This window comes from Crocuta crocuta, unplaced genomic scaffold (assembly GCF_008692635.1).
Source record: "Crocuta crocuta isolate KB4526 unplaced genomic scaffold, BGI_CrCroc_1.0 scaffold339, whole genome shotgun sequence".
Taxonomy (NCBI): domain Eukaryota; kingdom Metazoa; phylum Chordata; class Mammalia; order Carnivora; family Hyaenidae; genus Crocuta; species Crocuta crocuta.
This window is the reverse complement of record NW_027530357.1, coordinates 2,314,362-2,335,095: the sequence shown is the minus strand read 5'-3', so window position 1 is coordinate 2,335,095 and position 20,734 is coordinate 2,314,362. Positions and strand designations below refer to the sequence as shown.

Genomic DNA, 20,734 nt, shown 5'->3' with positions numbered 1-20,734 from the left:
CGGGGAACGGCCGTCCGACCCCGGGGAGCATTCTCAGGCCGAGGCCGGGCCTCCGGCCGAGGGGTCCGGACTGCAGCCGCCGCCCGCCCAGGATCCCGAACTGCTGTCGGTGATCCGGCAGAAAGAGAAGGATCTGGTGTTGGCGGCCCGGCTGGGCAAGGCGCTGCTCGAGAGGAACCAGGACATGAGCCGGCAGTACGAGCAGATGCACAAGGAGCTGACAGACAAGCTGGAGGTGAGGACGTCCCTCGTGGGATGGGTGGGAAGCAGGGGGAGCCCGCCCGGCCCTAGGCAGCTTCAGCTTCGGGAGCCACCCACCCTACTCCTTCCTTACTCACCCCGGCTTAACAGAAAACCACCTGGAGGGAGGGGTCGGGTGGAGGGTTTCGAATTATCCGATCAGGGCAACATTGAATCCACCTGACTTCAGCAAATGGGTCCACGCGACGCCCCAGCCCCGCTGTGGGCCGTTCTATATATGCACTGTACACAGCATCTAAAATAGAGCTTACAGTATGACTAATTTATACAGCGCCGAGGTGATGTCTGCACACAGAGAAATGAGAAAGTCGGGAAGCATTTAAAATATGCTCCAGGTTTTCGGGGTAGTTAATCTCTAATCAGGGTGTTAGCCTTAAAGCCTTCCAGTTTTGGCGTCAAGGCCTCCAGATGCCCTTGTCTTAACTTCCCGACAGCTCAGAGTTGTGGGAAACAAGTGCCCCTCAAGCAGCTTTATATAGCCTTCAGATATTCAGGGATTAGGAAATGTGGTTCCATTGCAGAAATCAGGCAAGCCTGGGCTCAGCATGTGACTGTTGGTAGTGGATTTAATTTGGACCTTGGCATTTAGGTGTATTTTGTATTTAAACAGTATGCTTTTTGTGTGTGTGTTCTGGGCCTCATGCATGTAATACGGTGGCCAAATGCAATCTTTGAGAACCATATTACCTTAACTATTATAAATACCTCCTAAAGTATGTAAGATTTCTGCCAGTTTTCTGGACCAAAGTCTTTTGAAGCTATGCTTGTTTTCTTGCCCTTTACTGGGAAAGGGCCTTTAAAGTGGTATGGAATGCCAGCCTTTGTAAAAATTAGAGAAAAAAATTTTTAAAGGGGGTGGAGGGTATCTTTAGCAGTGGAGACGAGCTAAATTTTTTCTGCCTCTGCATTTACTATTGTTACCCAGTTTGGTTGCAACCAGTTCTTTTTGTTCTTAGTTACAAGAGAATAGTACAGACCTGAATAAGGTCTGAAATTGACTCTAGTCTCCTTCCATATCACTGCTGCTGGTTGAACAGTCAGAATGTAAATCCAGAAACTTTTCTATAATAAGATTTAAGTATGTGTTTGTAGTCTAACGACATATCAAAAGTAAATCAGGGAGCAAAAAGGAAACCAGTTGAGTGCCCTGTAGTTCAGTTGGCCTATTAACTAGGTCTGCCCGTCGATGAACTCCTGAGATACCTGTCTGAAAAGTGGTTTGTGAAACCTATAGGTAGACTGCCAAAAAGCAACCCAATGAATTGAATTGTTTAATTTTCACTTGAAGTAGAGGTCTAGAAATAAAAGGTTGTTTTTTTTTTTTTTAAACGGGATTCAGTTACACGACTCTATATGGAAGTACTACTGCAGAGATTTATACTTGTGATTTGAAATTCCTTCAGTGAGGGACTTGATTGAGGAAACAGCTAACTTGAAAGGAACATCATATCAGTCAGTTTGATTAGTGATGGATTTCGGAGTAATCCTGAGTGCAGTTACACACCTCCTGGGTTCCGTGTGGAGCCTTTATACATTTCTTCCACAAAGGAGAAAGATTTAAAAATTCTTTAACAAGAAGGGTTCAATTGTGGAAGAATAAATTACCTTTGACTTTTTGCTGTTAACCACATAGACAGTAATAAAATAGTTTAAAGCTCTTAAATTAGCTCGTAAAATCATCATTCCTCTACAGGTCACCATACGAACTCCAGTGTATATTTTGATTTCTGGAGGGTTGGTTGCACAATAGTGTGAATGTACTTAACACTACTCAACTGTACACTTAAAAATGGTGAAGGTGATAAATTTTAGGTTCCGTATACTTACATTTCTAGACTTTGTTTAAAAAGCCAAATATATTGATCGTTACTGAACATGAGTATTGGAGGGTTCAGTTATACTGTTTTTTCAAGGTATATTTTCATGTATATCTCAAGGAAGATTATCATTAACAATTTTTAGGTTTTTAAAAACATTTAAAAAGATCTCATAAAAATATTGTCATTAGTTCCTTGTTAATTCTTGTTAATATGAGAGAGACAAACCTAATTAACAGAGGACGATTTCATTTGATACCTGCAAGTGAATTTTCCTCACAGCATATATTTTCTTTAACTTTTTTTTTAAAAAGCTTATTTTGAGAGAGCGAGCGAGCACAAGTGGAGGAGAGGCAGAGAGAGGGAGAGAGAATCCCAAGCAGGCTCTGAGCTCTCAGTGCAGTGACTGAGCCACCCAGGTGCCCCAACTCAGTATATACTTTAAGCAGCCTAGATTTTTAGAATATCTGCTTAGGGACAAAATATTTTATAAAGTTTAACACTGCCATGCAATATTTTCAATTTAAGAGTAGAAAACTAGCCTTTACTTTAAAAAGCATTTGTAATTTTCCACAAACTGTCAGTGGAGTCAAACACATTTTCTCACAGGTTGATTTGAAAGATTAACACTTGGGGCGCCTGGGTGGCTTAGTCAGTTAAGCGTCCGACTTTCGCTTAGGTCATGATCTCGCGGTTTGTGGGTTCAGGCCCCGCGTCGGGCTCTGTGCTGACTGCCAGCTCAGAGCCTGGAGCCTATTTCAGAGTCTATGTCTCCCTCCCTCTCTCTGACCCCCCCCTGCTCGCACTCTCTCTCTCTCTCTCTCCTAGAAATAAATAAAAATATTAAACAAAAAAACCTTTAAAAAAAGAAAGATTAACACTTAAGTGGAGTCTGAGAGAGAATGCTGGTTTCACTATTAAATAGTGAGACTGGTCTTGTTTTAGTTCCCTCTGTTCCCTTACTACAAAATTGGCACCTTTCTAACTTCAGAGCAGTAAGCCATTGTCAAGATTTTTTTCTACCTGTTCACTAGTTAATATGGAGTGCCTTTCCAAAGGTATTCTGTGTGCCAAACCTAAGATTTTGTTTTGTCATTTAGGGGCGCCTGGGTGGCTTAGTCGGTTAAGCGTCCTGCTTTCGCTTAGGTCATGATCTCGCGGTTCGTGGGTTCGAGCCCCCCGTCGGGCTCTGTGCTGACTGCCAGCTCAGAGCCTGGAGCCTGTTTCAGTCCGTGACTCCCTCTCTCTCTGACCCTCCCCTGCTCACGCTGTCTCTCTCTCTGTCTCCTAGAAATAAATAAAACATTAAAAAAAAAAAGTTTAAAAAAAGATTTTGTTTTGTCATTTAAAACATAAAATACCAGATCTTATACTGCTCTCTTATTAAAGGCACACTCTTTAAAGTCTTTAATGGCTTAAAGATTGACATAGCATTTTTTTGGCTATGTATCTCTTAGGGTTAAAATGAAGATTCAATTTAACTTAAAAGACTAGAATATTGTGGTCATTTTTTCCCACTCTTAAATTGACTATATTGTATTTTATTCACTCACAGAATTCTCTTTTCATATGCTTAAAGTTCTACAGTTATTTTTTTAAGATTTTATTTTTTAAAGATCTTTTTTTAAAATTTATTTTGAGAGAGAGACAGCGCTAGTGGGGGAGGAATCGAGAAAGAGGAGAGAGGGAATCCCAAGCAGGCTTCGCATGGTCAGCACGGAGCCAGATGCAGGGCTTGAACTCACAAACTATGAGAAATGACCTGAGCTGGAAACCAAGAGTTGAACACTTAACCAACTGAGCCACCCAGGTGACCCAAGATTTTATTTTTTTAAGTAATCTGTACATCCAACATGGGGCTCAAATTCACAACCCTGAGGCCACGAGTCACACTCCACCAACAGAGCCAGCCAGGTGCCCCTAAAGCTACTTTTTAAAATTTATTTTTTCTGCACCTACAAATGAGATCTTTTGCTTTTAAATCTTATATCCAGCCAGGTCCTTAGTTTTTTCCCCGGAGTGTGAACTAGGAGAGTAACGTGGATTTATATACTTTTTTCTTCAGAAATTAAACATTTTTTAGTTTCTAAAATATTGTTTTTAACATGCAAGATCCCCCTTTTTCCTATTCCAGCTGAGGGTAGATTATCTCTTACTGCATGCAGAGGTAGTCTTTTACCTCAACTACATTTTCTTCCTTCTGCAGGCCAATTCTTAGAATTCTAGTACTATTTTTTTTTTAAGGGCAAAACAAATGAAAGTGATCACCTAATGAGAGTCACAAGTAGATTTGGGGGAGGCAAATCCAGAGCTCCTTATTTGTATACAGTTTGGTCCACTTAAAAAAAAAATAGTAGGGCACCTGGGTGGCTCAGTTGGTTAAGCAAGCATCCGACTTCGGCTCAGGTCATGATCTCCCGGTTCATGGGTTCGGGGCCCGTATCGGGCTCTGTGCTGACAGCCAGCTCGGAGCCTGGAGCCTATTTCGGATTCTGTGTCTCCCTCTCTCTCTCTCTGACTCTCCCCTGCTCATGCTGTTTCTCTCCCCCTCTCTCTCTCTCTCTCTCTCTCTCTCAGAAATAAATAAAACATTAAAAATTGTTTTTTTAAATAGTACTTTTTCTTTGTGTTTTTCAAGAAACATATCCTGGACTTATGAGAATGGTGTTTTTTTTTAGTTCTTGGCAGAAATCCATTTTCAGTAACACCCAATTTTAGATTGACTAATAATGTTCACTTTATTTTTCAGAGTTTTAAATAAACCTTTTTTTAAGAATGGTTTCAGATTTACAGAAAAAATGGAAAGATGGTACAGAAAGTTTGCATACGTCCTGCACTCAATTTCCTCTGTTACTAACATCTTAAATTATCACGGCACACTTGCCATGATTAAAAACCCATTACTGATACTCTGTTAACTGAACTCCTTCATTTATTCAGATTTCCTTAGCCTTGATGTACGGTATTTTTCTGTTCCAAGATTGCATTCTGGATATATTACATTCAGTTTTTCTATCTTCTTAGTTTTGTCTTTGCTGTGGCAGTTTTTTTTCATACTTATTTATTTTGAGAGAGAGTGAGAGTGCATGTGCTTGAGCTCGAGGGAGGGGCAGAGAAAGAGAGAAAGAGAAGAATCCTAGGCAGGCTCCACACTGTCAAGCTCAGAGCCTGATACAGGCTGGATCTCATGGACCATGAGATTATGACCTGAGCTAAAATCAAGAATCAGATGTTTAATGACTGAGCCACCCAGGTGCCGCTGCTATGACACCTTTTTAGACTTTCCTTGTTTTTGATGACCTTAACAGTTTTGATGTTAACGTTTCTTCTTTTGTTTATTGAGGTATAATTGATATTAATTTCAGGTGTAGATGTTAACTTTAAAATAACATGGAACATAGAATAACACATAATATATAAAATGACATATAACATAAATAACATATAATCCCTGATCTCCATACTTCCTAATATGCTACCTAGAGTTTTCTGGTTAACTTAACACTTAATGAAAATACAATCCTAAGAAATCTTTCTTTTATTAGACAAAAGGCTAAATTCTTTCTGTTCACTAATAGGAAAGTCTTGACGCCTTTTTCAGTGCTGGGAAACCTGGATTAGGAAGTTTGTCACATGACCAAAGAAATCTAAGGACAGAATAGACTGATCAGCACCACCTGTCTCAACCCCTCCCCCAGCTCCAAGTGGATTGGATTGTTTTAGTTGCTTAGTTGGGCTGTTCACTAACAGCTGTTTGCTGAATATTTTTAAGTCTCTCTGTTCTTTTAGAACACAAGCCTAATTTATCTGGCCTCTCAGTAACACTGTGATTACTGAGTTCTTGCTGTTGCCTTCTGCTCAATCTTTTTCATTTTGGAAAAACTGAATAAAACCAAGTATCACAGTTTTAAGATTGCAATTAGCATTTGTTTCTGCATTTCATCTTTCTGAAGTCTCTAAAGTGAAGTGAAGTGACTAAAACATTCTCATTTTTGGAGTTTAGCAAATATGAGGGAAGCACAGAGCAGAAAGTTCTTAGGCTGATGAGTAGAAGCCCCTCCCTTATCCTTCCTTTCCGTGCATGCTCTAAGCTGAGGTTCTATAAAGTACAACTATAATGTGACTTTTTCAACATACATACTAGAGTGACTATATCTGAATGAGTTATTTCCCAGAGTGGTCGACCTGGGGGGGCCATACATTTCTTTCCGTAAAAACTGCCTTTGCTAATGTGATCAGATTTTTCATTTTGGGTTACTGATTTTATCTTTTGGCACGTTATTTTGATTGCTCTGTCATGGTAAATTTTCATCTTTTAGGAACAAATTTGACTTTCAGAAACGTTAACAAGTCACTCAGCAAAAAAGGGGAATAAGATGTCAGGGTGAAATGGGCTAATCTCTTTTTTAGACATATCTTAGATGTGAAATAATGTGACTGATTTTCATTTTCTTGTGTAACTATACACTTACCCTTAATGCTTTCCAAAATAATTATTCCAAAAAATATTCAAAAAGTGAGAACTTGGATAGAATAAGAGTGCAACTTCCCAAGTAGAAGAAATGACCGGGGGGTGGGGGGAGGGGTGACAGCGTGCCTGGGTGTCTCAGTTGGTTAGCCAAGTAGAAGAGATGACAGAGTATTCTGAAGAAGATTATATGTTCATTTTAGCTTGTTGAAACAGTCTCAGTGCTCGGTATCAACCTTTAGTGCATCAGAATTTCCTGTAGAGCCAGTATAGATAGATAGATGGGTAGAGAGATGCATGCCTAGGCTTCATCCCATTCTTAACTAATCACGAACTTTGGGATTGGGGTCCAGGTGGGTATATTTTCAACAATTATATCAGCTTTTCTGAGAGCCCCTTCTTCAATTGAGCATTAACTTTTAATATACTCCTCAGGGTATAGACTTTGGTTTTTTGTACTAATATGCTTTTTAAGTAGAAAATACTTGCTTCTGTTAAGAGACATGCATTTTTATCTCACAGAAACAAAAAGAGGGGCACCTGACTGGCTCAGGTGGAAGAGGATGCGACTCTTGATCCAGGGTCATGAGTTCAGTTCCTGCATTGGGTGTAGAGATTACTTAAATAAATAAAACTTGAAGGAAAAAAAAAAGAAAAAGGTATTCTTACTTCCTTCAAAAGAATCCTTTTTTACTGAGGTGCTGCTTCAAGCCATCTGTACTTTGCATACCATTTGTCACACACAACTTATTTTTTTTTAAGTTTATTTATTTTGAGAGAGAGAGAGAGAGACAGCACAAGTGAGGGAGGAACAGAGAGAGAGGGAAAGAGAATCTTAGACAGTCTTCGTGCTATGAGCATGAAGCCTGATTGGGGCTCAAACTTATGAACCATGAGATGATGACCTGAGCAAAAATCAAGAGTCGGACGCTTAACTTACTGAGCCACTAAGGTGCGCCACAATTTACTACTTTTATCAGTCTCTCCCAATAGAATGAAAGTTACATAAAGGCAAGGACCATGTCTGTTGTACTTTTCACTATATCTCCAGCATAGTGGCTGACCCATAGCAAGTACTCCTCAAGAATAAATGAATGGATCAGAAATAAATGTGTAAAGCTGATTACCCATGATTTAAAGTAGACCTGAAGCTAAACTTGCTTGATATCTGAATATAATGCTATATATCGCAACAAATATTTATTGAATTGTGATTTAGAGCACTAAACAGAGTCAGATGACTTAAACACAAATCCCAGCTCTGCCATTTACTAGTTTGACCTTGAGCTTGTTACCTGACCTCTAAACGTATGTTACCTCATTTGTAAGAAAAGATGGTTAACCTGAAGGATCTCTGGAGTTCTTTCCATCTCTGAAAATTCTTTGATTCTAAGTGCCTGGTATTATGCCAGGCATAATAGCTGATTCCAAAAGAAGCCTTCTTAAGGACATGTGTTGTTTAAATATATAATTTACCAGTTAATTAGATGACTTGCTGAATTTTAAGTGAATTCCTAAGTCCACAGTCCCATGCCCAAGGACAAGAATAAACACAGTAATATCAAGCATTTTTAATAAGAATGGCATTCTTTTTGTGAAACCAACTCCTTCCCTTCTCTATAAGAAGGGAGTGTTTTTGTAGCTGTGAAATAGGCAACTTTTCCCATGTGGCAGAGTGTTTTGTTGTGCTGACTGGGAAGAAGAAAAGTTAGGAGAGTGTGAAAAGAGAAAAAAAGCAAAGGGTGTGAATTTTTAACAGTTTTTAAATCCTTTTCACTTCTCACCCAGCACTTAGAACAAGAGAAACACGAACTAAGAAGACGATTTGAGAACCGAGAAGGGGAATGGGAAGGGCGCGTGTCAGAGCTGGAGAGTGATGTGAAACAACTTCAGGATGAGTTGGAGAGGCAGCAGGTTCATCTACGGGAAGCAGATCGAGAAAAAACACGGGCTGTCCAGGAATTATCAGAACAGAACCAGAGGTTATTGGATCAACTCAGCAGGGTAAGCCACAAGTTAAGAATTTATGGTACAAAATAGTGAAAGTTGAAACCAAAGCTGCCATTTGATGTCGGTCATACATATGGTAAAAGTAGTTTTTGTTGCCTTTGATGTTGATATCAAGCTGAATAATTTTCACCTATGAGAATGTTAGCTGTGTGAACTAGGAGTCAGGAGCCAAAAACACTTAACTGTCATTAATCAGCTGTGAGACTTTGACAATTACTTAACTTGGGAGAGTTTTCATTTTTAAGATGAAAGAGTTGTGCCTAAGAATTTCTGACATTCGGTATAGCTCTAAAAGTCTAGGATTCCTTTGCCTAGAGAAAGTCTGTCATGGATAAAATTATGTTAATGAATTTAGTTCAGATATTAAATGGTACCATCTTTAAGCTCAAAAGCTTGGGGAAATTAGAGCAAATGATTTTCAGTGATGTTACATTTGTGAATGTACGTTTCTTCATATTATTTAAATATGAAAAGAGGTATATGTTTATTTAAAATTGGTTCTTTTTTATCCTATTAAGTAAAAAGTTCTTGTGCCTTTATAGGATTGTATTATGGCAGTATTAATTAACTAGGATCAAGACTGAAATCATGGCAAAGAGGAAGGGCTGAATAGGTACAAATCTTATTTATATACAGAACATACTTTTTTAACAAATGCAGGAATGTTATTAATGCTCTGGTCTCTAAATCCATCCACTTTTCAAACTTAAGAGTGGGATTTACTATGGTACCTCAGTCCTTCTTATGTGTTGAAAATAAAACTATTAACTCTTTAGTTATCAGAGGAAAAAAGAACTTCTAGTCTGATCTCATCTGTAGGTCATGCTTTGGTCTTTGGAAGAGGCTTAGCTAGAGCAGCACATGGAAAATTCTTGGCATTTCCACTAATTCAAGGGTAACACCGTATGAAGTCATTTAGTTTGTCATAGTTGGTTCCCGTGGATACTCTGAGATGGGTCAAAACCTTCATGCCTCACTAGGAAGTGTGAGGTGAATGCTAACGCTAGGGAAAGGGGCAAGGAGAGGTAGAGGAGAAAATGGAAGGAGGGAGGAAGGAGAGGGAGACAGGGAAGGCACAAGGAAGGGGAAAAAGAGATGCCTAATAACTTAGAAAATAGCTAGCTGCAGGACATAGTGACACATGTAAAAGGTAAGAATCCACATGATAGGCAGAAATAGAGGTCTTGCCTTCCCGTCTAGGGGATTAAATCACCATTTGATTGACCGGAAAGAAAGAGTTGGACAGTTCTTCAAGAAGTCATTTAAAGGCCAGTTCAGTAATAGCATCTCTGACTCCTTTCTAAAACCTTTTGCAGCAAATGGGAAGGGAATCTCTATCCTTATAAGATTTTTCAGGTTTTGAGTGTTCATTCATTATTCATGAAAGATTAAGTTAACTGGACAGGCTAGTCAGATTGATTTATTTATTCAGCATTTATTTAATACTTATTTTGAGTGGGTTTGTGAGATCAAGCCCTGCATCAGGCTCTGTGCTGACAGTGAAGAGCCTGCTTGGTATTCTCTCTCTCCCCCTCTCTCTCTGCCTTCCCCACAAAAGAAAAATAAATATTAATATTTATTCTGAGCAAGTGTCTCTTATGGAAACCTATGAAAAGAATGCAACAAACCAAAACAATTAAAGGAGAAATTATCTCTTGGGAGTAATTTCATGTTATAAAATAATATGAGCAGAAACAGACTCAATTCTGCTTTCTGATCTGGTGAAAGATAGGTGGCCAAAAGAGGTGAAGGGAGAAAGTAAATATTAAACATGACATAGCAAAAGAGCATAGAGCTTAGAATTTAGATGCATATTGAATCTTGACCCTGCTTCTCATTGACTAGTTGACGTTTGTGCCTCACTTTTCTAATCTTTAAAATGGGATAAAAATCTATACCTTATACAAGTACTGTTGAAACGAAAATAAGATAATGTGTCTTTGTAATGCTGCAGTATATGAAGGTGAGGATTTCAATGATAATGGTTGTTTTAATAAAGCATTATCTTTATAGTTGGAGTTCCTTTGCCTAGTTTCTTTGTAGAAAATCCTGATAAGCTGTTTTCAAAAGGATATAGGGGGATAACATTTCCACTAGATCTAGATTCTTGTTATCCTCTCTGGCCTTGAATGTAGGTCCTTGGTGAGTTTTGTGGCTTTTTTTTCCCTTTCTCTTTTTAAGCAGGACAAGCCCCTGGGGTTTCTATCAGCAGCCAGTTTAGATTGTATTTTATTATTTTATTAACTGGGTATTCAGGAACTAAAGGAGTTGAGTTCTTTGAAGTGAATTAAGATTCTCATGGGACAAGATAACAACCAGCAGAGATAGTAGAAGGCCTCACTTTTAGAATGTGTCTAACATGTCTTTATAAGCATGCAATGTGTAATATTTAAAACTTAGCACAATATTTCTGTGATGCTTTTGTCCACAGTATTTTTTAAGTTATTTATTTAGTTATTTTGTAATGTCTATACTCAGTGTGGGGCTTGAACCCACAACCTCCAGACCAGGAGTTGCATGTTCTGACTGAGCCAGCCAGGCACTGCTGAAGTATTTTTAAGTATATTTCTTTTGCTGCCTCTGCCTCCAAGATTCTTTTTTTTTTTTTTTTTTTAATTTATGTATTTTTTAACTTTATTTATTTTGAGAGAGAGTTCAAACAGGGAAGGAGCCGAGAGAGAGGGAGAGAGAATCCCAAGGAGGCTCTGTTAACTGTTAGTACAGAGTCTGATGTGGGGCTCGAACTCACAAGCTATGAGATCCTGACCTGAGCTGAAATCAAGAGTTGGATGTTTAACCAGCTAAGCCACTCAGGTGCCTTTTTCTTTCTTTTTTTCAATAACAGCTCTATTGGAGATTAATTCATATACCATAACATTTACTTTTTAAAGCTATAAAATTCACTGAGTTTTAGTATATTCACAAGGTTGTGGAACTGTCACCAGTATCTTTTTTTTTAATATTTGTTTATTTTTGAGAGAGACAGAGAACGAACATGAGTGGAGGAGGGTCAGAGAAAGGGACAGACACACAGACAGAAGCAGGCTCCAGGCTCTGCGCTGTCAGCACAGAGCCTAAATGCAGTGCTTGAACCCATGAACTGCAATATCATGACCTAAGCCAAAGTTGGACACTTAACTGAGCCACCCAGAAGCCTGTCACCACTAATTATGGAATATTTCACCGCCCCCCCCTCAAAAGAAATCCTATACCCATTAGTAGTCACTTTCCATTCCTCCTGACTACCCCACCCCCACCCAATGCCCTGACCCCTGGTAATCATTAATCTACTTTCTTTTTCTATGGATTTGCCTATTCTGGACATTTCATATAAATGAAATCATACACACGTGATTCTTTGCGACTGACATCATTCCCTTAGTGTGATGTCTCAAGGTTCATCTACATTGTAGCATATATCAATATTTTATTTTTATGGCTGAGAATATTCCATCATATGGATATGACATTTTGTTTATTCATTAGTTGATGGACATTTGGGTTGTTTCACTTTTTCGCTGTTATGAATAAGGTTACCATAAACATTCATGTACAAGTTTTTATGTGACTGAGGTTCTTTTCAGCTCTAAAATAGGATGCTATGAGCATATATATCCCATGAGCTTCTGGATCCTCATTATCATGAAGGAAGTGATAAATATTGTTCTAACTTTATAGCTGGGAATATACTTGAGGCACAGAAAGACACATGGCTTTTTTAAGGCTTTTCTAATTCGGGATTTGTTAGGGTTCCCGAGCTTTAGTTTCAGATTTCTAAGGCAGCAATTAAGGTCACAGGTTTTAGAGATAGACCTGTGGCCAAAGACCAACTCTGCTATTTACTAGTTGGGGAAACAGGCAAAAGTTTTTTCACTTTTTTAAACCTTAGTTTTCCTTCTTTGTAAAATGGAAACAATTATATTATCACTATTACCTGATCGTGTTAGGAGGAGTAAATGAGAGAATATATGTAAAGCTCTAACCACAGTGTCTAGCATATTATAAGTGCTCAATACATGGTAACATGATTTATAATTACCATGTCTTCATTAGATAGAGTTTCTGTATCTAGTCAAACGTTGATTCTTTAACCTGAGTGCAGAAGAGTCTCATGTCCCCAACATATATTAGTACTTGGAGGTGTTTTGTCTCATAGTTAGATCTGTATTCAAAAATATCTGAGTAAAAATGACCCTCCTAGGAATTTAGTCAGCCTTTTGTATCCCCTAGACACTGCCTCATATACCCTGGGGATGCTGTTATTCCAGCTTATTTGTTCCTTTGGACAAAATGCCCTCTAAATTCTCTTCTAGCTTCTAAAATTCTGTGAGACTCATTTTTGTGGCACTCAGGCTGACATATTTGGAGAAAGCGTAATTCACTTTCGAGTTAGAAAGTAACACCATGATGGCATTGACAGTGGGGTTTAAAAGGACATGTTAGACACTTATTCTGCCTCAAAAGTGGAAAGATGGGGCACCTGGGTGGCTCAGTCGGTTAAGTATCCAACTCTTGATCTCAGCTCAGCAGGGTCATGAGTTCAATTATCGTGGGTATTGAGTCCATTTAAAAAAAAAAAAAAAGTGGAGGGGCACTTGAATCGTTCAGTCAGTTGTGCATCTGACTTTAGCTCAGGTTATGATCTTGCAGTTTGTGAGTTTGAGCCATGCACCAGGCTCTCTGCTTATCAGCACAGGGCCTGCTTTTTTTTTTTTTTTTTTAATGTTTTATTCATTTCTGAGAGAGAGAGAGACAGCGTTAACAGGGGAGGGTTAGAGAGAGAGGGAGACACAGAATCCGAAACAGCCTCCAGCCTCTGAGCTAGCTTTCAGCACAGAGCCCTACATGGGGCTCGAACCCACGAACCTTGAGATCATGACCTGAGCTGAAGTCAGACGCTTAACCGACTGAGCCACCCAGGCGCCCTGAGCCTGCTTTGGATCCTCTGTGCTCCCCTGCCACTCCCTGCTCTCAAAAATGAAAAAAAAATTTTTTTTTAAATTCTTTTAGTGTTTGTTTATTTTTGAGACAGAGGGAGATGGAACATGAGCGGGAGAGGGGCAGAGAGAGAGGGAGACACAAAATCTGAAACAGGCTCCAGGCTTTGAACTGCCGGCACAGAGCCTGACACGGGGCTCGAACTCAGAACCGCGAGACCACGACCTGAGCTGAAGTCGGATGCTTAACCGACTGAGCCACCCAGGCGCCCCATAAACATTTTTTTTTGAAGTGGAAAGACTATAGTGGGCCTTGCTTTCAGAAAGAGGAGAGGGGAAACATGGGTCATGCTGCATAAAACTTAATTTTTTGAAAACTTAGAGATTTTTTGAAAATCCTTTTTTTTTTTTTTTAATTTATTTATTTATTTTGAGAGAGAGAGCGCGTGCCCGCGCGCCCAGGGCTCCAACTCATGAACTGTGAGATTATGACCTGAACCAAGAGGAAGAATCAGATGCTTAACCGACTGAGCTACCCAGGTGCCCTGAGAATCCTTGTGATAGATACATAATACAGTTCTTTTCACGGGCGTTACAGCAGAATCCTCCAGAGCCCCCAGATGGTTTTTCTCCCCAACAGTAGTAATGAAGATAATAGAGTTCTGATTAGTGTGAAAGAGTCCTGAAGTGATCATTCACCAATTTAACTTGCGACAGCTTATACTATATTTTAGGCACTGTAGAAACTTCTTAGAGTTTGCATGTACAGCAGCAAGCCAACACATTATTTAAACAGTGTAGAAACAGTCTTGTTCATAATAATAATAATAATGTCAATAATAACAAACTTCTTATTTAGCCTTTTCAGCCTTCAGAAGAAGTTGACATACGATATTTTCTTTTTTTACTAAAACTTTTTAAATATTTTAATTTATTTTTAGAGAGTGAGTGGGCATGAGTGAGGGAGGGGCAGAGAGAGAGGGAGACAGAATCTGAAGCAGGCTCCAGGCTCCAAGCTGTCAGCATAGAACCTGACACAGGGCTTGAATTGGTGAACCACAAGATCATGATCTGAGCTGGAAGTCAGATGCTTAACTGACTAAGCCACCCAGGCACCCCAACATAAGATATTTTCAAAATGAATCTCAGTAGTGTTAGAAATTTCAGTAAAAGAAGGCATTTTCATAGTTTATACTAATAAAACACTACTTACACATCCTTGTAAACACTAAGGCGTTTGTTGACCAAAGAATGGGAAAAATGATGATGTCTCCTTAAAAGGTGGGGTGGGGGAGGTTAAAATTTCTTAGGGACTTCTAGAGTTTTTTCCCCAACATACGTAGTTCTAGAGTTTAGAAACTGGCTGGGAAATGCTCTTACACTTTTTCCCTGCAGTATTTTACATGAAATAATTCACATGTTCCCCTGCCCCCTCTCCTCCTTACCCCACTCCTCATCCTACCAACAGCAGAGCCATATGCTTAATCCTAATCCCACTTTCTCTAGTAGGGGTCAGGGTTTCAGACTGCAGGACCAAATGTATACAGTCTTAGTGACTGTTTATTATGTACTGGGTTATCATTTTTGGATAATTATGCATTTTCCATTTACAAAATCATGACATACTTCAAGTGCACAGAAAACTGCAGACAATAACATAAACCCAACTTTGTAAAATCTTAACATTTTGTCATATTCAGATTTTTTAAGAGATAAAATAGTATTGATACATTTGAGGGTTTCATGTCCATCCTCTCCACTTTTCCAGTTACTCTTCTTCTGATTCATGTGTTTATACTACATAGACACGTGTGTGCAAATATGTCAACATATATATACTAATCTATTAACATTGTATAATAGTAATTTTTTTCCAAGTTTCAAACATTTAATAAATGACAGCATCATGTTCACATCATTCTATACTTCATTCTTTTGGCTCAATGTTATGTTTTAGGAATTGACTTATATTAATAAATATAGTTCTAGTTCATTTATTCCAACTGTTTATTATTTGTGCAAATATAGTATAGTATACTTAGTCTTTTATTGATAAACCTTTAACTTCCTAATTTTTCATTACTATACACTTTCCTGCAGTAACTATTCTTGTACCTTTTATTCTTGTACCTTTTCTTCTTGTGCACATATATTTGTGTTAATCTGGTAAACCTAGGAGTGGAATTGCTTGGTCTAAGAGTAAAGACCTCTTCAATTCTATGAGATATTGCCAAATTACTCTCCAAAACTGTTGTACAAGTTTACATTCTTAACGCACAGTGTGTGTGAGAGCCAGTATCTGTGATTGTTCTCATCTTCACCAACACTTGGTGTTGGTTTTAAAAATCAGTCTCCAGGCACTTGAGTGGCTCTCAGTTGGGCACCTGATTCTTGATCTCGGGGCAGGTGTTGATCTCAGGGTAGTGGGTTCAAACCCCACATTGGGCTTCACGTTGGATATGGAGCCTACTTTAAAAAAGAAATCAGTTTCATGTATCTGAAATGGAATTTTTAAACAGAAGTCTGTACTTTCAGTGAAGTCAAATTTATTAATCATTTCTTTTATGATTTGTTCTTTTGTGTTTTGCTTTGTCCTATTCTCCAAGCCATAAAGACATTTTCTCATATTAATTACAAAAACTTAAGGCTTGTTTTTTACATTTAGATCTTTAATTTATCTAGAACTTCTTTTATAGTGCGATATGGCCCAGGAATCCGGTTATGTTTTGTATATCGATTCTGTCTCAATGCAGTTTATTTCCCCATGTATTTCTAATGCTATATGCATTTTTGTAATAAAAAAAAAATCCTAATATTCTTGGAAGAGCCAAGATAACTTAAAATAGGAATTTCAGAAGGTTGTAGAAAACTGTATTAGCTGGCTAGGGCTGCTGTAACAAAGTGCATGGCTTAGACAGTGGAAATGTATTGTCTCATGATTCTGGAGGCTGGAGGTCCAAAATCAAGGTGTCATATGGGTTGGTTCCTTTTTAGGGCTAGGAAGGAAGAGCCTCTTCCAGATCTTGCTGCTTGGCTTGTAGGTGGCTGTCTTCTCCTTATGTCTCTTTCCTCCACATGTAACTCTCTCTGTTTTCAGATTTTCTCTCCTTATAAGGACAACATATTGGATTGGGGCCCAGCCTAATAAGCACTTTTTAATTTGATTACCACTGTAAAGACTTTGTCTTTAGAAAGGTCACATTCTAAGGTCCTGGAGTTTGGACTTCAACATAGGGATTTTGACCCATAACAACCATTCTGAGGTGTTTCTTGCCAGCAGGTCCAACTCTTGGATGTTAGTGTTGTCTGTGGGAAGTGTTCACAGTCGTTCCACTTTCCTTGGGGGCTCCATACATTCAAGAACATTTACATCCCAAAGGTACATATGCCTATGACCACATGACTAAGGATGGCCATGACCAGTGGGAAGAGAATACAAATGTTTAATTGCATTCTTTGAAAAAGTCCCAGATCCACCTCCCCTGCCACCTCTCCTTTAATGATTAACTGCCTTTCTAGTATTTTGAGTAAAATAGGGAGACATTTATTTATTTATTTAAGATCTCCTTTAATTCAGCATTCAGTAAATATTTATTGAGCAGGGCACAGAGGATACAGTGGAGAACACAAGACATGTGATCTGTGAAGCTAGTAGGAAGAGGTATACAAATATACAAATCCACAAGATAACTATGGGTTGTAGTAGCTACTGTGAAGGATGATGTGATGGTAAATGACCAGAAAAAAGAGAACAACTTAGGAAAGGGTAGATAGATGGGGCGCCTGAGTGGCTTAGTTGGTTGAGCTTCCGACTTCGGCTCAGGTCATGATCTCGCAGTTTGTGGGTTTGAGCCCCACACCAGGCTCTGTGCTGACAGCTCAGAGCCTGGAGCCTGCTTCAGATTCTGTGTCTCCCTCTCTCTCTGCCCCTCCCTTGCTCGCACTCTGTCTGTCTCTCTCTCTCTCTCAAAAATAAACATTAAAAAAAAAAAAAAGGAAAGAAAGGGTAGGTAGGGAGGAAATAACCTTTGAGGTGAGACCTGCGGGCTGAAGAGTCAGCCATAGAAGACATGGGAGAACAGCATTCTTTGGTGGGTACTGTTAGATTGTAAACACTTTGGGAGCAAACACTGTGGTCTGATCTGGTCAGATATATAGATAGATTTATGTAGATATTTATGTATAGTTATAAACAGGTATCTAGCTGAGTGGCCATTCAATAAAAGATAGTTGGTTGTGTTTTTGTTGTTGATATTAAATGACAAGCTAAGGTACTTAAGAGATATTTAGAACTATAACTTTCTGAAAAATATACTGCACCTTCATGCACTCTGCCTAAGAGCACTCGTGAGTGTTGCAAATGCATTTTTAGACCGTGTGTGTGCTGTTTGGAAACCAGTGGTCAAAGAGACCATGGATGTCAACACTGTGACAGGCCCTCTGCAGATAATGGTGACTCAGTTGCCTAGAGATGTAGTGTTGGTTTCATAGATTCTCCTTCTGGAATTGCATAAAAACCCAATCTTCCATGAAGTGAAGAGAGTGACTACAGAATGGACAGAGCTTTTGTGTGTTGACCTAAAGCCTGCAAGTACTTTTGTGTTATGCTCAGTTTCTGAGTGACTGGCCCTGTGAGCCTCTGACCTTGCTGATGGAGTTGGAAATCAGCATTTCAGCTTTGACCAAAAAGCTCTTCTCATCTCCTGGGAGGATTGGCCATTATTTGGAGTTGGGTATCATTATGGCTCCCACTCTCCCTTCCTGGGTGCACACTCTGGACAAAAAAAACTCTCTGCCTCCAACTATCTTGTCATCTTATCTATTCTTAGAGCCCGAAATGGTCTGTAGTGCGGAGAAGGAGTCAGAGGTTCCCCTTTGGAAAGCTGATAGTGACTGCTTTTGAACAGAGTCCCATGAGGGTGTAGAGTTGCTCTGTGTGCAGCCCTGGATGCTAAACTCATGAGAATTCACCTTAAAAGTCATTATTTTTCCCCTTACTTGTTCTAGTATTGTGCTACATTTTAGCTTTTATTTTGACAGGGCCCTCACTATTGGTCCTTTCCCCACTGGTCACAGCTCTAGAAGTTATCTCTAGCAAACCTCTCCCTTCTTCCTCACAACCAGAACTGTGGTCATGTGTCTAGTCATGATGGCTTTGGGTATCTAATTGCGCCAAAGGGAGAAGCTGTATTGGGGGCAGTATATAAAAAGGGCTGTTCCAAAAGCCAAGGGAAGAGAAAAAGGGTTATTACTATGGAATCACAGGTAGGGCGGGGGACAAAAAGAATTTAACAGGAAGTTAGGCCTGGGTCCAAGGCCAGGAGAAATCAAAACCTGCATTTTAAACTGGAAGCGCTTAGGCCAAGAGGTGCCTGGAGGAATAGTCTGAAGATTGGTGATAAAGAGGTTGAAATAAAGGAACAAAGATTCACTTGTAGTTCAGGTGAAGCCAGGCAATTTGAAATCTATGTCTGTTAAAACTTTGCACCCAGTGAGGTATTCTTTTCTGAGACTTGGTTTATATAACTGGGGTGGCTTCTTAAGGAACTAAGCCTCACTGAATATTTTTTACAAGATACTGAAGATTCTAAGTTTGCCTCTGCCCAGAGTTTCCACTCGGGTTTTTCACTAAAAAATTTAGAGTGTTTCCCCCCGCCCATGGCAAAAAAATTCACATTTCATTGTAAAGTAAAATTTAGACAATATGGAAATGTATGATATATACAGTGAAAATCCCCCATGATCCTCGGTTAAAGGAAATACTAATAACAGTTTGGTGTTGATATGTTTGTATTTTTCCATATGTCACACATATCTTTGCCTTTTTTTTTTTTTTAAACAAAATGTTTTGTTAATTTTTTTACTTATCGTATCTTGGGCTTTTTTCATGTTTTTAGTGGTTTTATATAGTACTGGATGTTCAAAAGAACATACAATAGGTAGTGTTAACCATTTCCTATTGAAAACCATGTGCATTGTTACAGTGTTTTAGTTACAAACACAGCTGCAGTGAACATCCTTGGTTACATATCTTGGTACTCTTATATCAGCCTTTCTCTGGGATGGATTCCTAGAAGTGAGGTATCTAGGTCAAAAGGTGTGTACATTTAAATTTTTAATAGATATTATCATTAGAATGTTTTCACAGTTTTATTCTCCCTAACATGTATCTTTATTAAGGCTGAAAAACCTATCATTCTTCATACATAAGTAGTAAAACTGGATGGTCCTTAAAGAAAATGGAGGTGATGTTCATCACAAAATTGAAGATAATGGTTACCTGAGGAGTGTGAAGGGGAGAGGGTTGTCATCATGGAAAAAAATGGGCTTGAAGAGAAGGCCTCTGGGATGGTCTACTTCTTGGCCTTGGTGGTAATTACATGGATGTTTGCTTTACAATTACTTATTAAACAGTATATATATGTTTTGTGTATTTGTCTTTATATATATTTGGTAATAAGAAGAAGTCATTTGGCAAGTATTTATGATGTATACCTACTAAATATGAAGGAACTGTTCTGTGTAACAGATATTACAGTGAACAAGATAAATTCTCTCTTCTAAGATAATATAGGAGGTTGACGGTAAAGAAAGGAATACAAAAATAATACAAATCAGGAAGTGGTAAGTGCTGTAATCAAATATAGCCCAGCAAAGGGAGAAAGTGGTAGCTGTAGGGACAACTCCAATTTGGATAGGGCTGTCGAGAAGAAACCTTTGAAGGGATGGAATGAGATTTGAACAGGAACTCAATAGATAAAAAGGAGTGAAAGAATATTCCAGGCATTTAAAAGCCTAGGAATGATTGGAAAGCAGGTTGATGTGACTGGGGCATAGTCATTTTGGGAAGAGTGTGGGAGATGAGATCAGAGAGACAGTCAATGGCCAGATATTGTAGGGCTTTACTAAGCCATGATACAGATTTGGGGTTTTATTCAGTGTGTTGCGAAGCCAGTGATCTGTTTTTGGCAGGGAAGCATCATGATGTGATTGATAACTGTTTTTAATTTTTTTTAATGTTTATTTTTGAGAGAGAGAGACAGAATGTGAGCGGGGAAGAACAGAGAGAGAGAGAGATGGAGACACAGAGCCCAACGTGGGGCTCAAATCCACCAACCACGAGATCATGACCTGAGCCGAAGTCGGACGCTTAAACAACTAAGCCACTGAGGCTCCCCGATAACTTTTTAAAAGATTCTGTTAGCTGCTGCAGGAGAATGGATTCTAGGGCCCTGGGTGGA

General features: G+C 39.0%; 1 protein-coding gene across 1 annotated transcript in view; it reads left to right on the top strand.

Annotated features, from left to right (window-relative positions):
- The window catches only part of BICDL1 (BICD family like cargo adaptor 1), a 138,877-nt gene that overhangs the window by 34,985 nt on the left and 83,158 nt on the right, over positions 1-20,734 (top strand). Inside the window, exons 4-5 of the mRNA XM_077766048.1 lie at positions 1-235; positions 8,335-8,550. Coding sequence (XP_077622174.1) covers positions 1-235; positions 8,335-8,550 — 451 coding nt within the window. The remainder of the gene's footprint in view (positions 236-8,334; positions 8,551-20,734) is intronic.